This window comes from Dendrobates tinctorius, unplaced genomic scaffold (genome assembly GCF_039654945.1).
Source record: "Dendrobates tinctorius isolate UK_male_01 unplaced genomic scaffold, ASM3965494v1 ptg000069l, whole genome shotgun sequence".
Lineage (NCBI taxonomy): Eukaryota > Metazoa > Chordata > Amphibia > Anura > Dendrobatidae > Dendrobates > Dendrobates tinctorius.
In genome coordinates, this window is record NW_027361737.1 from 26,521,147 (window position 1) to 26,544,437 (window position 23,291).

Sequence of the window (23,291 nt, forward strand, 5' to 3'; positions counted from 1 at the left end):
TCCCTCCGGTCAATCGTTGCGTCTATGGAAAAAGGAGAATATCTTGCCTCCATAGACATACAGGACGCATACCTGCATATACCGATTGCTCCCGCCCATCAGAGGTTTCTCAGATTCGCAATCAACCAAGACCATTACCAGTTTATGGCCCTCCCGTTCGGTCTCGCCACGGCTCCCAGAACATTTACAAAGGTCATGGCAGCTACCATGAACGTTCTGCACTCCAGAGGCATAGTAGTCGTTCCATACCTGGACGACCTTCTCATCAAGGCCCCCACCCACAAGGACTGCGAGGTCAACGTCTCGATCACGATCGACACTCTGAGGCGCCTGGGATGGTTAGTCAATTTACAGAAGTCCTCGACTACCCCGAGTCAGTCTCTGACCTTCCTGGGGATGCTATTCGACACCTCCAAGGGTCTGGTGATCCTCCCCAGGGGCAAGGCACTGGCTCTCCGTCTGGGAGTTCACACACTCCTCCGCAAGTCCCCCAGATCTCTCTGGTATGCCATGAGAGTACTTGGCAGGATGGCAGCAGCAATGGAGGCGGTACCATTTGCCCAGTTTCACCTCAGACCCCTTCAAGTGGCCATCCTCAAGTCCTGGGACAGGAATCCGTTCTCCCTCGACAGGGAGTTCCGGTTATCAGCAAACACCAGGAGGTCCCTGCACTGGTGGCTCAAGCCAACCTCGCTTGCAATGGGAAAATCCTTTCTCTCCGGTCAATGGAAGGTTTTGACCACCGACGCAAGCCTTATGGGTTGGGGCGCGGTGCACCTACATCACAGAGCGCAAGGCAGGTGGTCACCAAGGGAATCGACCATGCCAATCAACATCCTGGAAATTCGGGCCATCTTCCTGGCGTTGAAAGCCTTCCATCACTTGCTAGCAGACTCTCATATCAGAGTACAGTCGGACAATGCCACGGCAGTGGCATACGTGAACCATCAAGGCGGCACCCGCAGCATCCAGGCGATGACCGAAGTAACACGTATCCTACAATGGGCAGAGGCTGTAAGGTCGGTACTCTCTGCGGTCCACATTCCGGGTATGGACAACTGGGAAGCCGACTATCTCAGCCGACAAGGAATGGACTCGGGGGAATGGTCTCTCCATCCCGAAATCTTCTGTCAGATCTGTCATCGTTGGGGGACCCCGGACGTGGATCTGATGGCATCCCATCTCAATGCCAAGGTTCCCAACTTCATGGCCAGGACGCGCGATCCGCGGTCGCTCGGAGCAGATGCCCTGGTTCAGGACTGGACCCAGTTCCAGCTTCTGTACATTTTTCCACCCCTCCCCCTGATCTCCAGAGTCCTGAGGAAGATCAAACAAGAGGGTGTTCCCACCATTCTGATCGCTCCAGACTGGCCCAGGCGTACATGGTACGCCGTTGTCGTGCAAATCACAGCAGACGCTCCCTGGCGTCTCCCCACACGTCCCGACCTCCTGTCACAAGGCCCGTTCTTCCACCAGAACTCAGGGGCTCTCAATTTGACGGCGTGGCCATTGAGACCTGGGTTTTGACCCAAGCAGGTTTTTCACCGGACGTTGTTAAAACCATGATCAGGGCTCGAAAGCCAACTTCAGCCAGGATTTACTATCGTACCTGGAAGGTTTTCTTCACATGGTGCGAATCTCGTGGGCAGATCCCACTTCCCTATTCTCTTCCAAAGTTCCTCGGTTTCCTTCAGTCAGGCCTGGACGCCGGGCTATCCCTGGGCTCGCTGAAGAGCCAGGTGTCAGCGCTTTCAGTGCTCTTTCAGAGGCGTATTGCTAACCAGCCGCAAGTGAAGACTTTTCTCCAAGGGGTTTCCCGATTGGTTCCCCCCTACAAACGTCCGTTGGAGACATGGGACCTCAACCTGGTCTTGACAGCACTACAGTCACCTCCTTTTGAACCCCTTAGGGTGGTCTCACTCCGCTTTCTATCACAGAAAGTGGTTTTCCTGGTGGCAATCACCTCGCTACTCAGGGTGTCTGAACTTTCAGCTCTTTCCTGCAGACAACCCTTCCTTGTTTTTCATCAGGACAAGTTTGTTCTCCGTACAGTACCATCCTTCCTTCCGAAGGTCGTGTCCAGCTTCCACCTCAATGAGGAAATATCACTACCGTCTCTTTGCCCGGCTCCCGTTCATAGGGTAGAGAAGGCTCTGCATACGCTTGACCTTGTCAGGGCATTGCGTATTTACGTGTCTAGGACTGCTCCCTTCCAGAAGTCTGATTCACTTTTCCTTCTTCCAGAAGGCGTTCGCAAGGGCCTACCGGCTTCCAAAGCCACCCTTGCTAGGTGGATCAAGTCCACCATTCAAGAGGCTTACCGCCTCAACAATTCTCCCCTTCTGGCCGGTATCACGGCACACTCTACGTGGGCGGTAGGGGCCTCTTGGGCTATTCGGCATCAAGCCTCAGCACATCAAGTGTGTAAGGCAGCCACTTGGACTAGCCTGCACACATTTACAAAACACTACAGAGTGCATACCCAGTCCTCAGCGGATGCGAGCCTGGGTAGACGGGTCCTGCAGACGGCAGTTCCCCAAGTCTAGGGGACTGTCAGTACAATATTCGTCCACTGCTTCCCACCCAGGGACTGCTTTGGGACGTCCCACGGTTCTGTGTCCCCCAATAAGGCGACAGAGTAAAGGAGATTTTTGTGTACTCACCGTAAAATCTTTCTCTTAGCCTTTAATTGGGGGAAACAGCTCCCAACCTGTTGCCCTTGCGGGCCGTTGTTATGGTTGGGTTCTCATATTGTTGTTTGAGCCTGTTTATAGTAGCCTTTTTTTACAGGCATGGTTATGTTTCTGGTATATTCCTCCTAATGCTTTTGCACAAAACTGGAGAAGGCTGACACCGTCCAGGGGTGTATACTGCAGAGGAGGAGCCAAAGTTAATCTTTTTCAGATTATGCATAGTGTCGCCTCCTAGTGGACATCAGCATAACACCCACGGTTCTGTGTCCCCCAATTAAAGGCTAAGAGAAAGAGATTTTACGGTGAGTACACAAAAAATCTCCTTTTTGTATTGTCTAAAATATTTGCTTTGTTAACCTGGAATTGTTGTTTTTTTTTTGTCATGGCCTGTGCTGGAAAGATAAGGCATATTATCATGGTTCTGGTCCCATGTTGACTTTGAGATGCACAATGGATAAATAATCTGTTATCAGAATGTCCATTCAATAACGGTAGGATGGACTTGTTTAGCTGTAATAGTTCTGTGTAGCTGCAGGGAGAATGCGTTTTCTAAGCTGTCATGTTCGATCCATTTTCCACATGCCGTCAGTAAATGTCCATGTCCCTCCCTCTCAGCTCGCCCAAACCGTGATCGAACTAAACAATCAGATGCAGCAGAAGGACAGAGAAATCCAGGCCAACAAGGAAACGTGAGTAAAACCTTGTACTCCTCGCCCTTTTTTGCATATTCCTCTTGTTTTTTTTATTTTATATGTCCCATAGCTTCCTGAAAGTCCCTTGTCTGTAGCCTTTTGCCAGTTATCGGCAACACTGCATGCTAAAAGGAAAAGCCTACAATACTTCAGGTTCAAGGAGCCAAGCAAAGGTTGTAAACACCATGGAGATGGGCAGGATGAGTGGTGGGAAGCCCTCCTGCCGCCTGTTATAATGGGTATGGTAGCGTTAAGTCGCCAGAAGTGTGCTCCATTTTAAAGTTAACCAGTCATGTGGGAAAAAAAGCACTGTTAACCTGCATATATGGGGTTAATCTACAAATTAGATTCTAATACCATTTGTCCGTCGCACTAAAAACCCTCTGCCGTGAGAAAATGAACTTTAATCCTCTCAGTATCTTTGTCATAGAGGCACAGTGGCATAGTGAGTGGTGACTGTAACCACGCCCCGACACTTAATGACAGCAAGTTCAACAGTGCATCAGTGCTAAGCCAGCTGTCAGTCAGGCCTCTGACTGAAATCCAGAGGGTGCCGGGAGGAATAAAGTTAATTTCCTCCTTGCAGCGGGGCTTTCACTGTGGCTTCTCCATGGCTTTTGATCATTAATGATCTGCACACTAACCCCATCTCTGCAGGGTAATAGCTGTTTGGGACATAACGGGTTCCCTTTCGCTTTTACAATGTGCATCAATTTACCACACTTCCAAATATTAGAAAATATATGCTGTTTGTTAATAAAATAATGAAGAGAAAAACAAAACATAATTTTCCATGGGAACAATTCTCCAAAGATTGGGTAGTAGTAACAAGGGCACAGAATGTTTCATTCGACAGAGCGGCAGCGCCAAATAAAGGCCGTGCGTGTGTAATCAATTAAGTAGTTATTGCTCATAATTGTATCTGCCATGGTCAATGCTATGATGTTTTCTTTTTATGCCATAGCTGTCTTGGCACCATGTGTCCCATTTTTTTCATGGCTCTTAGGTGGTGATCACATTTGCTGCTGCAATGTGTGAACACAGCCTTAAGTTTGTTTGATAGAGAGGACAGCAAAAAAGATGGTGACGTATTCCCTTTGTGAGCATGAGTAGGACCTCTTTGGGTTACCCAGTCTTACTAACGTTGGTCTCCACTGTCTTACAGGATAGAGCAATATCAGCGCACAATTAGTGAACTCCAGACAGAGTGTCAGGATTTACGCAATAAACTGCAGGATCTGGAGCGCGTCAACCAAACCCTGAAGGACGAGTACGACGCTCTGCAGATCACCTTTAACGCACTGGAAGAGAAGCTGCGGAAAACTACCGAGGATAACCAAGAGCTGGTGACTCGCTGGATGGCAGAGAAAGCCCTGGAGGCCAATCGGCTCAATGCTGAAAATGAGAAGGACTCAAAGTAAGATTTACTCAATTTATCTACTTACAACGTGAATGCAGGAGCGATTCTCACTTCTTTTCCCTACTTACTACCTTTTCCTTTTTGCCTCCCTAACAAATAACCCTAGGGGCAGTGGAAAGCATTTATGTGACTATACGTGTTTTAGGGTGATGCCTTTCATTTAGAAAATATTTAATAAAACTATCAGGGCTGTTAGAAACGCCTTCATATATCTTGCGTCTTTAGCTCTTTACCTTAAACCTAAACCTTAAAGATGCAGGTAAATAGGTGATTAACTTGTTTCCAGTGTCTCTCACAGGGTTCTCCATGTTCCTGCAGCAAAAAATGTTCTTATTATTTAGCCAAAAAACAAGTTTTTATTTTAGGTTTTCCATTTTTCGGCAGCATAGCTGGACATTTCACTGTCCTAGTGTGATGGCTTATCTCTAGGATATGTGGTCACTTTCTGATTGATGGACATAGGACTATCCTGGAAATAAAAGCTACAGCCCTGATTGAGCATGGTTTTCTCTGCACAGTGGGTTCCTGAGAGCGCAGCTCTGCAGGGAATAATAGTACAAGACCCTTCCCAAGTACAAAGTACTGTAACAACATACCATCGCCATAAGGTGATGATAAGCTATTAACATTCTCAACATGTTTTCCCTAGGGCATCTGTGTAGGAATTTATTTTTTTAGATTACGGACTTTCCCATGTATGATAATTTAGTCATCTATACTGGATGAACCATTTAAACTTTTTCAGGAGGCGGCAGGCCCGATTACAGAAAGAGTTGGCCGAAGCAGCCAAGGAACCTGTATCAGTGGAGCAGTGAGTATAACTTACTTTTCTGACCTATGTTATGGTACCAATACGCAATAGGTTTACCTTTTGGCAGCATCTGTCGTACATGTATAACCGACTCAATTCTGTGCGGTGCTGGCTGTGTTCTACATCTGGCTCCCAAGAGTAAATGCTCTGATCGGTGCTAGCTCCCATCGCAACAATTTTTAAAGGGAACCTGTCAGGATATTACACCACTATCTTATGGCATGGTTTTTGCATTCCCTTTAATGCTTATAAAATCCTTTCCTTGTTTGTAGTATTTCTTTTGGAAATTTTAGAGAAATCCAAAGCGGACGATCTAGTCGCCAGTGCAGTACTGCAGACAATGCACTTCCAGCTGTCCTGCCTCTCTTTTATCTGCCTTCCTACAGTCTTTGACAGGTCACTCTCTTATCTTGGTGACTTTCCCTGCTCGAGATTTTGCGAAGGAGGCAGTCACTGACCGGGGTTGTCTCACCATGAGGGATAGTAAATGTTCAGAGAGCCTTGATGGTGTTGCAAGAGCCATATTATTGATCTATGCATGCGTTACCCCCTCTGAGGAGACCCCATTCCCCCCCCCCCGCCCCCAAGCAATAACTGTGCCTCTGCAAAATCCCAGACAGGTGAGGCAGGTCACTGAGACGAGAGTGACTTGTTAGTCAATGACCAGAGGCCGGCAGCGGAGAAAAGTGTGAGACAGTAGATCTGTAAGTGCAGAACCCGACTTGCATTGCTTGCGACTAAACTTGAATGGTGGATTTCTCTAAAATTGCTAAATAAAATCCTAAAGTCTAGGTAAGGACTTAATAAGCATTAAAGGGCTTTTACACACACGCCATTACTTGGGGTGTAAAAGCCTGATGATGTGGGAACGTGAGCTGTACGGCCCTGACCCTTTTACGCAGGTCAGGTGCACACAGGACATTGGAGAATGTGGCAGAGATGGAGACCATGGGAGAGATCGCAGCCGATCCAGGCACAGCCATGCTCATTATACCGAAGACTGAAGAACTGTTCTCTAAAATTTATGAAAAGCAGTAAATGATAAGGTTTTTATTAGCTGATAGTGGGAAGAATCCATGTCACAATAAGACCTTTCTTTACATGTACTTAGCTTTAGCAGCAACTCAATATATCCTATTCTGCTCATTATAGAGCGACAGATAAAATCAATCAATGTGCAGGACATAATACAAGTGCCAGAGTTTCAGCACTAAAAAATGCATTATAAAACCCACTGCTTTAAATTTGAGCCAAAAGCACATAAAAGGGGAGGGGAGCACAATAGTCCGAGTGGATTGCTCTTGCGTATTTTGGTGCGAACACGTCCAGGGAAAAAAGCCACCTTATACATGGGAACATGGCCTTAAAATACAGTCACAGAGGTTTTTTCCATTTTGCATTAATTCTACCTGTGTTGCATCCATGTTTTCCTCATACGTTTTTAAAAACTGAAGAACTGTCTGATCTCTTATTCTTATTAATGGACTCTTTGTAATTAGTGGAGGGAGGGGGAAAGGAAATGTAAACTGTTTCTGCTGGTTTTAATGGATCCCCACAGGCTTTAATGCTCAAGAACGCAAACATGTTCCTCATCATAGACAGATTGTGCTTCAGGGCGACCTGTGGGCAGGCCTTTCCTTGGTTTCTTTGACTTATAGCAGGATGATAAGACTCGGCCTGCCTCGGAGCACGGGTATATCATTAGCTTCAAACTTCTAACACTGATTACACAAGAACTACAAGACGGTTTTCTTCACCCCATGTATCATTGTAATCAGTAGACGGGCGCCAACCTGACTGTTTTTGTAGTTTACTGTGCACAATCTTGCTGACAGGTTCCCTTTAAGTCTCTTCCTGCTCTAATCCATACACTTTCAGCTTTTTCCACACCCCAATGTCCATCAGTCTGGGGGTAACTGTTGTGGTTTTTAGGGTTATTGGGTATAACTGGTTATTAGGCTAACAGACCCCGGTGTATATTTCTCTGTGCCTGATGTCTTCTGTTCTCCCATTCTGCAGAGATGATGATATTGAAGTACTGCATGATAACGCGGACCCCACAGGGGATGCTTCTGCCCCGCCAGCATCTGTGCGAATGACAAAGTAAGTTAATTCTGTTATGTTTATTGGTGTGTGTATGCATACAAATGCCATGTAATTCCTTTATTCCATGAGATCTTCTACTCCAGCATTTGTGTCCAGCTCACCAGTGCCATATAATGGGGGATTTTGGGAAAACAAGAATGTGTGCTTTGAGAAACAACCTGGAATACTCTTCTATTATTAAATAATGTTTTGTGTTCAGTTTATTTTTTACTTCATAAAATGTTACTGGTAACTTTTATTCGTTGTCCGATAAGCCCAAAATTTCTCATCTCCCCGATGCTGGATTAAAGGAATCTTTCTACTCTGTCTTTTGTGTATTAACCCTGCTTGTCCTACTAACAAACACTTTATTAAGCATAATGTCTTGTTCATGTTTTACACTAATGCCGCCATCTAAGTGCCACCGTAGATCTTCTTATTCGCAGGGACTTCAAAACTAAGGAGCTGGAAAAATGTTTCTTGCTCAGATATAATAGTCAAAATTCAGCATTCACAGAAAACTCCTCGCCGTGCAGCATCTGATCCTGAACTGACCGCTTCACTTGGATCTTTGTGGGCTTTGACCTGTGAGCCCTGACGTGGCCATATACCCACGTCACATTGGCCTGGCTTACAAGGTTTCAGAAGAGGTCTAAACTCACGGACCCAACGAATATCATATGCATTAGATTTCACTTTTAAACTGACTTCACGCAAAAGGTAAATGTTAGTAAGACTTGCTGATTTCGGCAGTCTGGGCAGTCTGATGTGTTTGCAGACAGCCTGATCGCCTCCCAACTTTTTTCATAGACTGAAGAAAGGCTGATCGGCTTGCTGAATTTCAATATGTCCGATCCATTTTTTTTTTTTTTCCCCCTAGACACATGTGACTGCCAGAGAGACATGTCTAACAGATGTGTGTCCCCTCTTGCTATTATAATAAGCATGCACTCTTGGCCAATCTGAGCATCTTTGGATTTGCCCAGCTTCAAGACCACCTCGCCTTTAAATCTGCTATAGAATATATATAGCTAGAGAGAGAGTTTTATAATTTTTTTTTTTTTTAAAGGAATTACTCACCCGGACAACCCCAGTTTAATCAATTCAGGACCCCAAATAAAGTAAAACCAGCGAATACTCTCCTTCTGCAGTGGAGCTGTTTCAGCGATGACGGCACTTCTATTCCTGGCGGAAGTGACATTGTTGTGTGACGTTCCAGCTGTATTTATTGTACGGGACACCGTTTGACTGCAGCTCAGCCATAGTCCGTCAGGACGGACATTTACACTCATAAAATAGTAAAGGCTACTGGCACCGTGGCACTACCCCACCAGGAACAGCAACATTGACATCGATAGAGCAGGAGAGTATCCATTGTTTTGATATTACAGTTAGTTAAACTAGGGGTTTATAGTGGGTAATTTCTTTGAAAAAAAAAAAAACCTTTAAATTCTTTTACCAGTGTATAGCAAGAATACCACCGTTGTGATGGGTCTCCCAGTCCCGCTCATCAATTGTCATAAGCAGTAAAAATACAGGCACAATTGACCTAGAAGAGGTTGTACCTACATAAGAGCATTTCCAACAGAAGAAATCCAGAAACATTACTCCTCATGACAATCCGAGGCAAAATGGTGTTTTTCTTGGGAAGGGAGCAGCGGATCTTGTAATGGACCCACGGGAGGGGGCAGTGTATCTTATGATGGACCCACGGGAGGGGGCAGTGTATCTTATGATGGACCCACGGGAGGGAGCAGTGGATCTTATGATGGACCCACGGGAGGGAGCAGCGGATCTCCCCATTCTAATGGGACAAGGATTTACCAACTATTGCAACTTCCATCCCCATCCTCCATCAGTCTGTGCATTCACTGCTTGTTGTCATTGTTCCTCTGATCTCTGCTTACCACCATGCTGATATGCTTTGCCTGAGAACACACCGTCCTCCTTAGACCTCATGAACTCATCCTTATGTCTTGCCCAATGGCTGAATGTTGTCTCTGGAGTCTTTGTCCATTTTAAGGTCCTTATGTTGACAGCTGAGATGTTTTTCAATTTGGACAATACTGATCACTTGGTTTATTCGTGTGCTCCCTCTCCCTCCAGTAAGAGACTCTCTCAGCCCGCCGTAGGAGGCCTTCTGGATTCTATCTCTAATATGTTCGGGTAGGTCTTCACCTTCCTATATTCCTGTATCACAGTTGTGTCCTTTCTGCACATTTTGTCCTTTTTGTGATAGAATTAGAAAATCACTGGGTGATGGTCTGTGACGTGTAGCTCTGTTGGGAACTAGTGTGTACATTGTACTCCAGTTATCTTTCCAGCATGGTCGGGCTATGTTCACACACAGTTTGTGATGAGTTTTTCACATTGAAACAGTTTCAGAAAAGGCTCCGTGTTTGGAGGAGTACGTATTTATTTTTCGTGTTTTGTATTTTTTTTCTCCTGCTTAGCAGCCTATTTATTGGACTGTGACTACTATGGAATGGATTCCTACTAACACATAACATGTTTTTTTTTTGTTTTTTTTTCCACCAACCTGTTCAGGTTGGAAGAGCTTTCCATGATTTTTTTTAGCTGGATTTTGTAGTGGATTCCCTTTTTAAAAACTTCTCTAAAGTGTTAGATCTGTTGGATTGGCAGTGGCTTTTTTAGTGAAGGACATGTTATCATTGCACAAAATCATTTGTAACCTATTAAACTTAAGGGTGTGTTCACTCTGCGTCTTTTTCCATTGTTTTTTGTGTTTGCGGAAAAAGCCCCTTAAAAAAACACTTAGAATGAACTTATTCATCACCTTGCAAGAACTGCTTGCTGTTCATATGTTGCAGCCTTTGAGCTTCTTTTTTCTGTGTTTTTTTTTTTTTGCGCAAGTTAATTTCAATATTTCCTTTTTTTTTTTTTTTGCGTGTGTGGTTAACAAACACAGTGTGTGACGTTACCTTTTTATGATCACTCTTTTAACATGATCATTTTTCCAGTATGAGTAAAAAATAGAGATTAATTTACACTGCCGAGATATATGCAGTAAGTTGTGTAGATGTCGATTTCACAGTTTTGTAGCATTAAACACCGGGTACTATTAACCTGTGAATTTCCCTGAAGAGCGGAAGGCGTCATAGATGATGGAACATGACTGCACCTTCCCTTGTCTTGCTGTTCACTCTCATGAAATTTAAGGATACATTGTCTTGGCAGATTTAGCTTCTATTCACATGTTACAATCTCTTGCAGTTTTTGTGCCCTTTTTTGCGAGTTTGTAAGAAAGCTGCCTGATTGCAGTGAACAATGCATCAGAAAACGAGTTAGGAAACAATCTAAGTGAATGTACTCTTGTAGATTCAGCACTGAAAAATGGTCTGAGTTTGGCACAAAACTAGGGGATGGGATTTTCCAAAACTCAGTTTGCATGTGGTTGAAGCAATCGGTGCTTATTTTCGGGCATGCCGGAGATTTCACCGTCCAGTTGTCATTTCTGTGCTTCATTGGAAAATAGGTGATCTGATTGATCTGTGTCCGGGTTTTTATACTCACTTTCCATGACCCTCAGTGATTCGGAGAACGCTGGGGTCCTGGGTTCAAATCCCACCCAGCACAACATCTGTAAGGAGTTTGTATGTTCTCACTGTGTTTGCGTGGGTTTCCTCCGGGTTCTCTGGTTTTCCTCCCACATTCCAAAGACATACTGATAGGGATTCTAGATTGTGAGACCCATCGGGGACTGTGATAATGTATGTAAAGCGCTGTGGAATATGATAGCGCTACTATATAGGCGACGCATGGTGAATTCATCAGAGCCAGATGTGTATTATGCTCAGATTACCAATCCTTTCTACAAAAAAAAAAAAAAAAAAAAATTAAAATATTTGCCAATAGTAAATCAGGGTGAGGGCTCATACTCACTTGCAAGAATCGTGCGAGTCTCTCGCATGAACACCCGGCACTGCTGTTTACACTCGGACCGGAGCATGCGGCTGCATAGAAATACATGTAGCTGCACGCTTCGGTCCGAGTGCCAGCGGCAGTGCCAGGTTTTAATGCGAGAATCGTGCGAGTCTCTCGCAAGTGAGTATGAGCCCTAATGTTAAGGCTAAGTGCACACGTTGCAGAAAATTTCTGCACAAAAACCTGAATCCCTTCCCAGAAACCGCACCTATTTTTCCGTGGCGTTTTTTGTGCGTTTTTTGCGTGGTTTTGATGCGTTTTTGATGCGTTTTTTACCGCAGCGGTTTCTAAAAGCATGGGAGAAGCCTAAACCGCGGAAAAAAACGCAAAATTAATGTGCATGCTGCGGTTTTTACCGCGATGCGTTTTTTTCGCGGTAAAAAAGTGCAAAATGCATAGAAATGACTGCACCTTATTTTTAGCGGTTTTATAGCGGTTTTATAGTGAAAACCGTGGTAAAAACCGCTAAAAAAACGCTGTGTGTGAACACAGCCTAATTGTGACACTGATCACTAAGAGTACCGTTACACTTAGCGATGCACCAGCGATCCCGACAACGATATGGATCGCTGGTGCATCGCTAAGTGGTTGCTAGTGAGCTGCCACACAGGCAGATCTCACCAGCGACAAAGCAGGGGTCGCTACTTACATGTCAGACACGGTGATCCTGACGTCCTCCCGCACGCGTCGCTCGTCGGCGCCACAGGAAGCGCCCAACGAGAAACAGTCCAGGACGTTCTCGCGCGACCAGCGATGAACAGCGGGGGAGCCGGTCGGAGGTAAGTATCAGACATAGCGATATCGCTAGCAATATCGCTGCTACGTCAAAATTGGTGACGTTACAGCGATATTGCTAGCGATATCGCTATGTGTAACGGGGGCTTTAGTCTATTGTGTAGAATGCAGCATTTGCAAGATGAGAGATATAGGCTGCACCACAAGAAAACTAAAGAAAATCGCAGAGCACATTGCTAATATAAAGATTAAAAACACACTCGGGTCTGTGAAACATTTCACTTTATTACATCAGAGTGATCTTTCCAGTTTTTCTTTTTTTGGGGGTTGAAAGAATCACAAAACCTAATCGAGAAGGGAACTGGCAAAAAGAACTCGTGTTGTGGGAAGCCTTCTGAATTCTCCATTTGGATACCAAGTATCCAAATGGTATGAACCATAAAAACGATCTTTTACATTTATTAATATTAAGTGATATTTTTCAATATTAAATGCAAATAATATTTTCAATTTAAAGTATATGAATTACCGTATATTCTCGAATATCAGCTGAGATTTTCAGCCCATTTTTTTGGGCTGAAAGTCCCCCTCTTGGCTCATATTCTAGTCATATACACCAAGGGGTCGGAGGGGGGGGGGGCGGGGGTGTCAGTTCATACTTACCCGTCCTGGCACGGTCTCTGCAGCCCCCAGCTTCTCCGCGATCTCCCTTCCTTCCTTCAGTGATCACATGGTGCAGCTCATTAAACTCATGAATATGCGCATATTCATGAGTTTAATGAGCGGTACCACGTGACCGCTGAAGGCAGGAAGGGAGATCGCGGTGAAGCTGGGGGCTGCAGAGACCGCGCCAGGACGGGTAAGTATAGCGATACTCACCTGTCCGGGGTCCATCGCTGCTTGCTGCTGTCTGGCACGTCATCTGTCAGTGATGTTCAGACAGCTGAGGGCACGATGACGTGTTTAGTGTGGGCCCGGCCCCTACAGTCTGAACCTCACTTTCACATAATGTACCAGACAGCAGCAAGCAGCGATGGACCGGAGGACAGGTGACTATCTCGGGTGCCAGCAGTGACACCGGCACCTGGCCCCAGCGACGGAGAGGAGAATGTTATTTTTTTTATTTTTAAATGCAGCAGCGGCAGCACATGGGGGCGTAATCTATGGAGCATCTTATAGGAGCAGCATATGTGGGCATAATCTATGAAGCATCTTATAGGAGCAGCATATGTGGGCATAATCTATGAAGCATCTTATGGGGGCAGCATATGGGGGCATAATCTATGGAGCATCTTATGGGGGCAGCATATGGGGGCATAATCTATGGAGCATCTTATGGGGGCAGCATATGGGGGCATAATCTATGGAGCATCTTATGGGGGCAGCATATGGGGGCATAATCTATGGAGCATCTTATGGGGGCAGCATATGGGGGCATAATCTATGGAGCATCTTATGGGGGCAGCATATGGGGGCATAATCTATGGAGCATCTTATGGGGGCAGCATAATCTATGGAGCATTTTATGGGGGCTGCATATGGGGACATAATCTATGGAGCATCTTATGGGGCCTATTCTATGGAACATCTTATGGGGCCATTAACCTTGGTGCAGCATTATATGGGGTGCATTTTGTATGGAGCATCTTATGGGGCCCATCATGAACTGTATGGAGCATTATGTGGGACTCCTGATTCAATATGGATCTTCAAAAACATTTAACCTACTGATGCCTCAATTAATTTTACTTTTATTGGTATCTATTTTTATTTTTTAAATTTACCAGTAGCTGCTGCATTTTCCACCCTAGGCTTATACTCGAGTCATTAAGTTTTCCCAGTTTTTGTGTGGCAAAATTAGGGGGGTCGGCTTATACTCGAGTATATACGGTAATTTAGTTTTGCTGCATCTTGCATTCCCTGAGCACCTGCTTCTGCTAAAAGCTGACAACTCAGCACATCCAATTTCACATCAGTGCACACACCACAGCACTCTCTATTCATTTATCGCTCATTTATCATCACACTTGTGGGTTACTTTCTCTGTACATGTATATGACCATATTGGCATTACTATGTATCCTATGACTGAGGGCACTGACTTGCCAGAAATGCGTCAAGTTTTGTTTTTAATCATGTTTTTCACTTAATAAAAATGTTTTGAATTTTATTTGCTGGACGTTTGTGCTGAGCTTTATCCTCTCGTCCTGTTCTGCTGTCAGCTTGTTGAACTCCATAATTTAGCTAAAGTACCTTTTGACCTAAACTTTAAGGCTGTGTTAACGTTAAACATTTGGTGCATCTCTTGGAAGGCAAATCGCTGCGTAAAATATGCTTGTTTTTGGTGCAGATTTTTCCCCACTGAGGCCCCTTTCACACATCAGATGGATCCATTGCAGATTGTGAAAAACTGATATGACGGATCCGTTTTTTCGACGAATCCGTCACATCTGTTTTTTCATCCGTTTCGTCCGTTTTTCGACTGATCTGTTTTTTAAAATAGAGATAGAAAGAGGATAGATAGAAAGAGAGGATAGATACATTACCTGGGGTAACCTCTTCCCTTGCATTTTCCCACGCTTCAGAGTTCACTCCAGGTCAGGCTGTGAGGTGGCGGAGCTTCAGTGATGTCGGCGCTAGTCACTGAACCTCCGCTCCCAGCAGCTCATTCCTCAGTGCTTTACAGCCGGGGTGGTCGCATTATCACCGCTCCCGGTTGTAAAGTATTTACCCCCCAGATATGAATTACGCCGTGGGACTTGACTGTTTGCCGGACAGGTATGGGTATATTGTTGATTTTTTTATTTCTTTCAGGAGATTGAGGGCTTCGACTGGATTAGGTGAACAGTATAGATGGAAAACCTGTGTTTATTTATTGCATTAAAAGACTTTATTCTAAAGCCCCCGTCACACACAGCGATCTCGCTAGCTAGATCGCTGCTGAGTCACAAGTTTTGTGACGCAACAGCGATCTCACCAGCGAGATCGCTGTGTGTGACACCTATCAGCGACCGGCCCCCCTGTCGGGTATCGCTGATAGTTGTGGAAAGGGGTGGACATTTTTTTTGTAGCTGGTCTCCCGCTGGCCAGCACGCATCGCTGCGTGTGGCAGGCAGGAAACCAGCGAGCAGGAGCTTGTAACCAAGGTAAACAGCGGGTTTCTAAGCGCCGCACGGCGCTTAGAAACCCTCTGTGTACTTTAGTTACCAGCGTGCTGATGCAGGGAGCTGGTAAAGGTAAACAGCGGCCTTGGTTACCAGCTCCCTGCATCAGCGCACTGGTAACTAAGGTACACAGCGACGTGAGCGCTCGTCATCGTTGGTGAAGCTGCCTGTTTGGCAGCTCACCAGCAATCATGTAGCGACACACCAGTGAACCTGACAAGTTGATATCGTTGTCGGGATCGCTGATGAGTCGCTATTTGTGACAGGGCCCTTATTGTGTGTTTATTTAACCCTTGAATAACTCTAGGATTAGTAATGGATAGGTGTCCTTATTGACACCTCTCCATTACTAACCTGGGCTTAATGTCACCTTACAATAGCAAGGTGACAATTCCTTATTACCCCCACTTGCCACTGCTACAGGGCAAGTGGGAAGAGCCAGGTAAAGCGCCAGAATTGGCGCATCTAATAGATGCGCCTTTTCTGGGCAGCTGCGGGCTGCTATTTTTAGCCTGTGGGGGCCAAGATCAATGGCCCCTTACCAGAATACCAGCCCCCAGCTGTGAGCTTTAGCAAGGCTGGTTGTCAAAAATGGGGAGAACTCCACGCTGTTTTTTAAAATTATTTATTAAAATTTAAAAAACAAAAAAGCGTGGGAACCCCACTCTTCTTAATAACTAACCTTGCTGACAGCTGAGGGTTGCAGCCCCCAGCTGTGAGTTTCATCTGGCTGGTTATCAATAATAGGGGGAGACCCACGCCATTTTTTATATTTTTTAATTTATATTCATCGCTGGAGCGGAAGATTAATGCTCCTGCTCTCACTGCAATTAGTGGTAGTAGGTGTCAGATGATGGGATCAGTTGTCCCATCAGCTGACACCAGTGACCAGAGGTAAACTGAGCATGCTCAGTTAAAAAAACGGAATCCGTTGCCCATAGGTGTTCATTCTCGCAGACGGCAACGGATCCGGCGCTGCCCGTCTTTTCGACGGAGACAAAAAACGTTGCTTTGTGCGTCGTGTCCGGATGCCTAACAGAGAATTTCCGATGGATCCAGGGAACGACGGATGAAACGTGAGGCAATCTGTCGCTAATACAAGTCTGAGGAAGAAAAAACGGATCCAGTGGCATCAGTCGCCGGATCCGTTTTTTTTTTTTTTTTTTTACAAATTTGACGGATTGCGACTGACGGCAAAAAACTGATGTGTGAAACAGGCCTTACTAGTATAAGTGAAATTTGCAGCAAGAATGCAAAATGGGTTTGTTGTCTTCAGTAACATTTCCTGCCGGCGGGGCACTAAATGACAGATTCGGCCTTCCATTGTGCCATGTGCTGTCACGGTTGTTTCTGCTAAACTGATTACTGACAGGTTGAGCTCTTTGACGTAATTATTTTACTTGTATAGCGCCATCATATTCCACAGCACTTTCCAGACATTCGTCCTCTGCTATCTAGGCTAATCACAGACTGCCGCCGTCTCCTATTGCTGGCTCCAGATTTGCTCGCGCTTCCTGAAATTTTAACGTTCCATGTGTGTACTACTGATCCCATCCCCCACTCTTTTTTTATTTTTTATTTATCAGAAACTAAAATGATGAGCCGTTCTCTTTAGGAAGCCTCCGCCTGCCTTAGATGCAGTAAATTGGAAAGCTTTGTGTATTGTTATTCTGATCAGAGTGTAACCTCTGCCTTGTGTTCTGTCTCTTCCCTCCCTCTCCTGCTCTCCCTGCGCCTCGGCCACCTACGAACTGTCCTTCCAGCTTGTCTGAGTCTCCCCTCTTGGGTCATCATTTTGACACGTCCAGGTGATGCTTCCCTCTCCTCTTTCTCCTCTCTATACGATCACCCTTTATCATAAAAATGTTGCAAAATTCTGCTGTCTCTTACTTTGTCAGTTGCACATAATATATAAGACTTCTGCTTGCTGTCAGTGAAATGAGGATTTATGGATTTAGATCAGTAGAAAATCAAGGATCCAGCGTGACAAACTCAAATATAACTTTAAAGGGAACAGGTCACCAGGTTTGTCACACATGAGATAAGACCACCGCCTTTCACCCCTCATATACAGCATTCTATAATGCTGTATATAAGCCCCCAATCCGGTCTGTAACGAAAGAAAAAAGCCTTTTATTATAGTCATATATGTAAGGCAATGTACTTGCGGTGTAGGGTGGGATTAGGAGCCCCTGAAAATACACAGTAAATATACAACTTGCAATCTACACTGACCATCTGTGGTAATGTATAACTCATGTAAACTCGCCAGATCTGTGATTACTGATCTTTACCAGCCTTACATAATTTACTGCGTTCCCCATTAGACTAAAGTACACTAACACCAAAAAATTGATAATATTAAAGATATATATTTTAAAATATGTAAAATATATAAATTTTATTAGTCATATACTACTTTTCAATAAATTCAAAAGATAAAATCAATTTAGGTGCATAGTGAACAGAACAAAAGTGGTGACCACTTGGTGTATAGATAAACCCAATACCAAGACGCAGATTAAAAAGAGACTTCCAAACAAAGAATATATTTACCGGTAATAGAAATATTTAGTAACTTATCATTAATAAATAAATTAATAAATATATCCATTAAATATATTCTCTGTTTGGAAGTCTTTTTAATCTGCGTCTTGGTATTGGATTTATGCGTTCCCCATTAGTCTGAATTCTGACCACGATGTCTGGACCAGCGACAAGTCTCTTCACCCTCAACTAAACAACCTGATGTATGTATTGTACACCTCAAAGGCTATAGAGTTCAGGTCAGAAGACAGGCTTGTACGGCCATACCAAATAGTAGAAAAGACAGCGCCTCAAACGTTAGTGAAAAAGAATTCACATTTTTTTCTGCCTCCTGTGGTAACGTTTCGATCCAAAGATCTTTCTCAAGTGCTTGAGGTGCTGTCTTTTCTACTATTTGGTATGGATTTTTTTTCGGGATGAACTCCCTGGATATGACGTGCGTCTTAATTGGTGTCCAGTAGGACTTTGGCTATATGAGGTACGGTTTAACTTATAATTTACTCTGTCGCCTAATTGGGGGACACAGAACCTTGGGTGTTATGCTGCTGTCCACTAGGAGGCGACACTATGCATAATCTGAAAAAGATTAACTTTGGCTCCTCCTCTGCAGTATACACCCCTGGACGGCGTCCGCCTTCTCCAGTTTTTGCTTAGTGTCGCAAGGAGGCACACCTTTTTTTCTTCCGTTTTTTTTTTCTTTTTTTTTCACCGGAAATACAGATGAAGAAAAGTGGGTCTCCAGCGAGACTCCCGGCATGGCTCCCTCCTCGGTCCCCTATTAGGGGTACCCGGTTGAGGTCGAGGTGGTTTTTCCCCATGTCGCTCCCTCCCCAGTCCCTCGGGTCCTGGTTCGAGGTCGAGACCCCCCTCCTTCCCCAACCCCTTTAAGGGGTCTTGGTTGAGGTTGAGGCGAGGATGAAGACCCCCTGACGGTGACAGACGCACCCTCCCTAATCCCCTGCAGGGGGTATTAGGTTGAGACGCCTCAGGTAGGGTCGGAGATCAGGCAGCATTTCGCAGCTTCCAGGGACCCCAGGCTGGCTGAGGGATCCTGTTGGGGCCGGGGGAGGGTGCGGACTGGATGGCACAGCAGAGACAGGGCTTTTCTGCGTCCCTGTCTCTGCAACAGCAGCGGCTCCATAGCGCTTCAGGGGCCCCCCATACAAAAACCGCTACCCCCACCGCTATCCAGTCGACCATTCTGGGGGGGGTCTGGTACAAATCCGCCCCCCCCCCTGGACTACCGCGCCGCTCTGGAGCCCTCCTGGGCATCAGGCTTCTAATCTAGGCCGCGGCTTCGGCCTAGCTGAAGCCGCCGCCTTTTCCCCGCCCCCCGGCCCGCCCCCCCGGATGACCAAAATGACACACTGGAGTGTCATAGAAGGGGCGGATTGAGGCAGAAAGGGGGCGTTTTTACACAGCCCAGCGCGCCCTTTTCAGCTCTCCGCCCCCTCCTCCCTCTCCTCAGAGCCCCGGTGGCCATTTTTTTCTGGATGAGATCCAGGAGAGGAGCATCACAGCGGTCTCCGGGGGGCACAGAACTGGGATCTGTCGGCGCTGGACCTAGGGGCACACCGGTGGGGTAAGCTCACAGCTGGGTTCTCATTACTCAGCTGTGAATCTATACTTCCTATAAGGCTTTCTGTGGGTTCCCTCTGCGTAGCCACCCCTGTACGATCCCTTATAGCCAGCCTCTGTGCACTATGCCGGGCTCAAGGAAGAGAACCAGGCAGGAATGTTTCTATGCATTCTGCACAGCCTGCAAAGCCACGCTCCCTAGTGGCAGCACGTATCCGCACTGCCGGGACTGCATCCAGAACTCTGGGTCAGAACCCCAGGGAGTCCCTACTGATGCTTCAGTGTCACAGGCCACGCCGGAATGGGCAACTCAGATGTCTCAGTCTATGTCACAGTCCATAGACAACCTAACTGCTACATTACTGCAAGCTCTGCAGAGTCGGGCCCCGGCTATGGACGGTACACAGCAAACGGACAGCTTGTCTCAGGAACATGCTGCTTCCGACTCTCACAGACGTAAGCGGACCCACAGGTCTCGATCACCTGAGTCGCACTATAGCACAAGGTCGTCCCCCTCTAGGGAGAGACAGCGTCATTCCAGGTCTCCTGGGCAGTCCCCTGCCACAGACAGACAGTGCAATTTACCACAGGGATCCCCCACCACAGAAGACCCCCGCCCCAGGTCGCCCTCCTGGGATCACCTTAGCGAGGCACAGGATTCGGAGGGTATCTGTGACTCCGACTCAGATAATGAAACGGTCAGGTCCGTGGTACCTTCTCCCCCTAGCAATACAGCGCTAGTTGAGGACATAATTTCTGCCATTCATCGGGTGCTAAAAATTCCAGAGTCGCCCCCGGAAGTCCCAGAACAGAGGATTTGCTTCGAAAGTGTTCAAAAACCACCTAAGGTCTTCCCTAATCACGATGAGTTTGAGAAAATACTTACCAAACAGTTTGCGCAGCCTGACAAAAAATTCGCTAATCGCAAATATTTGGAAGCGAAGTACCCCTTCCCACAGAAAGACACCAAACAATGGACAGATCCACCTGAAGTGGACCCTCCGGTTTCTAGGCTAGCAGCGCAGACTTTACTTTCTCTGCCGGATAGCTCAACCCTCAGGGACGCAGCAGACCGGCAAGTAGAACGCATGGCTCGTTCTATTTTCGAAGCGGCAGGCGCCTCTCTGGGCCCTGCGTTTTGCTTCAGTTTGGGCAGCCAAGGCCATCCTGGCTTGGGCCAAAAAACTACAGGAGGGTCTTCAGGCTTCAAATCCTGAACTCTCGGACCAAGCGGTCCAGATGGCAGTGGTAGCAGACTGCATAATTCTTGCAGCCCTGGATTCCGCCAGAGGTGTAGCGGGAATAGCATCAAACGCCATCACGATCCGACGCATCCTCTGGCTGCGAGAATGGAAAGCGGATGCGGCCTCAAAGAAGTCCCTCACGAGACTTCCGTATTTTACTGGAAGACTTTTCGGCGAAAAGTTGGACACCATGATAGCCAATGCCACTGGGGGTAAGAGTACCTCTCTCCCTCAACTAAAACCGAAACGCACGTTTAAACGAAGAAACCAGACGCGATTCCGATCCTTTCGGAATTCCTCGGGCTGGTCCGTTTCGCGCCCAGTGCAAAACCGCAACCGTTCTCCACGCAGAGACAACCCACGGACGCAGCAGCGACCGGACAGGGCTTGGCAGTCGAAAGCAGGCCATGCGAAACCCAAGGGAGGAAAACCTCAGAACTTCACTTCATCATGACTCGAGACCTCCGGAAGACACCCCACCAGTAGGCGGCCGACTTTTACTCTTTCAGCAAGTCTGGCTGCCTATTACAGAAGACAGGTGGGTCAGGGAAATAGTGTCTTCCGGATACAAGATAGAGTTCACTTCCGTTCCACCGAACCGGTTCTTCCTTTCTGTTCCTCCAACACCACCAGAAAAGGCTCGTGTTTTCCACCAAGCGGTTTCCTCTCTCCTTCAATCAGGAGTTGTGGTGCCGTTTCCCGCGAACGAGAGATTCCGAGGATTCTACTCAAATTTGTTCGTAGTCCCCAAGAAAGGAGGCGGCGTCCGACCCATACTGGACCTAAAACAGCTCAACAATTACGTACGGGTCCGTCATTTCCGCATGGAGTTCCTCCGGTCCATCATTGCATCCATGGAGCAGGGAGAATACCTCGCCTCCATAGACATACAGGATGCGTATCTCCACATACCAATTGCTCCCGCCCACCAAAGGTTTCTCAGGTTCGCGGTCAACCAAAACCACTACCAGTTTGTCGCCCTTCCGTTCGGACTCGCCACGGCTCCAAGAACGTTCACCAAAGTCATGGCGGCCACCATGGACGTCCTGCACTCAAGAGGCATCCTAGTCGTCCCGTACCTGGACGACCTCCTCGTCAAGTCTCCCACTTTCAAAGACTGCGAGGTCAGTGTCTCAATCACTCTAGACACTCTGAGTCGCCTGGGATGGCTAGTCAACCTACAGAAATCGTCGACCATCCCAACTCGGACTCTAACATTCCTGGGAATGGTATTCGACACCGCCAGGGGCCTGGTGCTCCTTCCCAAGGACAAGACACTGGCCATCCGTCTGGGAGTTCGCACACTCCTTCGCAGTCCTCCTCGATCTCTCCGGTTTGCCATGAGAATCCTCGGCAGGATGGCAGCAGCAATAGAGGCAGTGCCATTTGCCCAGTTTCACCTCAGGGTCCTTCAACTAGCCATACTCAGATCTTGGGACAGGAACCCTCTCTCCCTCGACAGGGAGTTCAGGTTGACGTCATCAACCAGGAGGTCCCTGCATTGGTGGCTCAAACCAAACTCGCTTACACGAGGGAAGCCATTCCTCTCAGGACAATGGAAGATCCTGACTACCGATGCAAGCCTGACAGGCTGGGGGGCGGTGCACCTACATCACAGGGCAAGTGGTCACCGAGGGAAGTGACATTGCCTATCAATGTTCTGGAAATCAGGGCCATTCTCTTGGCACTGAGAGCATTTCATCACTTGCTTGCAGCCTCGCACATACGGATACAGTCGGACAATGCCATGGCTGTGGCATACGTGAACCACCAAGGCGGGACCCGCAGCGCCCAGGCGATGAGAGAAGTGGCTCATATCCTCCGCTGGGCGGAAGACACAAGGTCGGTAATTTCTGCGGTACACATTCCAGGTGTAGAAAACTGGGAAGCCGACTTCCTCAGCAGGCAAGGAATGGACTCGGGGGAGTGGTCTCTCCATCCCGAGATTTTTTTACCAGATCTGTCAACGCTGGGGAACCCCGGATGTGGACCTAATGGCATCCCATCTCAATACCAAGGTTCCCAATTTCATGGCCAGGACACACGACCCGCGGTCGCTCGGAGCAGATGCCCTGGTCCAGGACTGGTCCCAGTTCCGACTCCTGTACATTTTTCCACGCCTCCCCCTAATCGCCAGGGTCGTGAGGAAGATCAAGCAAGAGGGAGTTCCGACCATCCTCATCGCGCCAGACTGGCCCAGACGTACTTGGTACGCCGACATCGTCCAACTTACGGCAGACGCCCCCTGGCGTCTACCCGACCGTCACGACCTTCTGTCTCAAGGTCCGTTCTTCCACCAGAATTCAGGGGCTCTCAATTTGACGGCATGGCCCTTGAAACCTGGATTCTAACCCAGGCAGGTTTTTCACCGGCAGTC

At 46.9% G+C, this 23,291-nt stretch overlaps 1 protein-coding gene across 3 annotated transcripts in view; it reads left to right on the top strand.

The window, feature by feature from the left end:
• Positions 1-23,291, top strand: part of ATG16L1 (autophagy related 16 like 1) — a 93,289-nt gene that overhangs the window by 23,584 nt on the left and 46,414 nt on the right. The window contains exons 4-9 of one of the 3 annotated variants that reach the window (XM_073581252.1): positions 3,309-3,382; positions 4,551-4,802; positions 5,551-5,616; positions 7,636-7,719; positions 9,808-9,867; positions 17,309-17,353. In XM_073581252.1, the coding sequence (XP_073437353.1) occupies positions 3,309-3,382; positions 4,551-4,802; positions 5,551-5,616; positions 7,636-7,719; positions 9,808-9,867; positions 17,309-17,353 (581 nt within the window). The remainder of the gene's footprint in view (positions 1-3,308; positions 3,383-4,550; positions 4,803-5,550; positions 5,617-7,635; positions 7,720-9,807; positions 9,868-17,308; positions 17,354-23,291) is intronic. The other 2 variants (XM_073581253.1, XM_073581254.1) reach the window with 2 other exon arrangements.